The sequence below is a fragment of the Seriola lalandi genome, unplaced genomic scaffold, assembly GCF_002814215.2.
Source record: "Seriola lalandi dorsalis isolate HSWRI2012SDOR001 ecotype SW California unplaced genomic scaffold, Sedor1 jcf7180001977950, whole genome shotgun sequence".
Classification (NCBI taxonomy): Eukaryota; Metazoa; Chordata; class Actinopteri; order Carangiformes; family Carangidae; genus Seriola; species Seriola lalandi.
In genome coordinates this window covers 1-988 of record NW_019448616.1, presented here as the reverse complement: position 1 = coordinate 988, position 988 = coordinate 1, and the positions used below count along the sequence as shown (strand labels likewise).

Genomic DNA, 988 nt, shown 5'->3' with positions numbered 1-988 from the left:
CCTGGGAGTCATCAGTTAATGCAGCTGAATTTCAAATATTATCGTTTTGACCTTCAGCAACCACAAATACATTCTTAGTGTCTGGGAAACATTGAAATCTGTTGAATGGCTGTTACATAAGTCGTCTACATTTCAGCAAAGACAAGACTTTTACATATGATGCGGATTTTGGACAAATTTAGACCATACAGTAAAGGGTTGAAAAGTGGCTGGCATGTAAGCCAGTATAATGATAAAAAAATTCTCAAAATATTGGGTAAATTATTCATATCAAACCTGCTCTGTAATAATTCAAAACAAGCTCCACATGAAAAGTTGAGCAGAGAAGCAAGGTGAGGTGTGCAGGTGCTGAGAGCCTTTTGTCGGGTCTGTTTACAACCAGAAAAACAAATTTTAAGAATCTTCATGTAAGTGTAGAAGATTAGAATTAGAGGGCAAAAGATTGAGAATAAAGTAATAAAAAGTCCATAGATGTTATTGATCGTGATATCAGAACATGACAGTTTGACAATGGAGTAATTGTCACAGTACACTTTCTCAATAATGGTCCCACACAGCTGTAAGGAGTTACTTAAGGATACCATCACAATACACAATAGTAAAGGGCAAAACCATGTTATAATAAGGAGGATGGCAATTTTGTTAACTGTCATTTGAGTGTTATATTTTAGAGGACAACAGATAGCGAGGTATCTGTCATAAGACATGACGGCTAAGTTTAAATATTCTACACCTCCATAAAAGTTTAAGATAAAGTTCTGCAGGAAACAAAAAGGCACAGAAACAGTGTGAATGTCAGAGAGGATCTGAACCAGCAGGAATGGAAACAACCCTGTGCTACCATACAGTTCATTTACAAACAGGCTGCACAGAAACAGGTACATGGGTTCATGTAAGCTTCTGTTCAGACAGATAACCACAATCAGCAGAACATTGGCACAGATAATAAGAAGATATAAAGACATGACAATCATTAGAAACAGGTATT

General features: G+C 36.3%; 1 protein-coding gene across 1 annotated transcript; it reads right to left on the bottom strand.

Annotated features, from left to right (window-relative positions):
- Positions 1–125: 125 nt before the first annotated feature.
- Positions 126–974, bottom strand: LOC111657665 (olfactory receptor 52J3-like). Its single transcript, XM_023409945.2, has one exon. The coding sequence runs from the start codon at positions 972–974 to the stop codon at positions 126–128; it is 849 nt and encodes a 282-aa protein (XP_023265713.2).
- Positions 975–988: the final 14 nt, after the last annotated feature.

What these genes read in the sequence shown, in the direction of transcription:
- LOC111657665 (XM_023409945.2), bottom strand. Translation starts at nt 974, where the DNA reads ATGATTGTCATGTCTTTATATCTTCTTATTATCTGTGCCAATGTTCTG.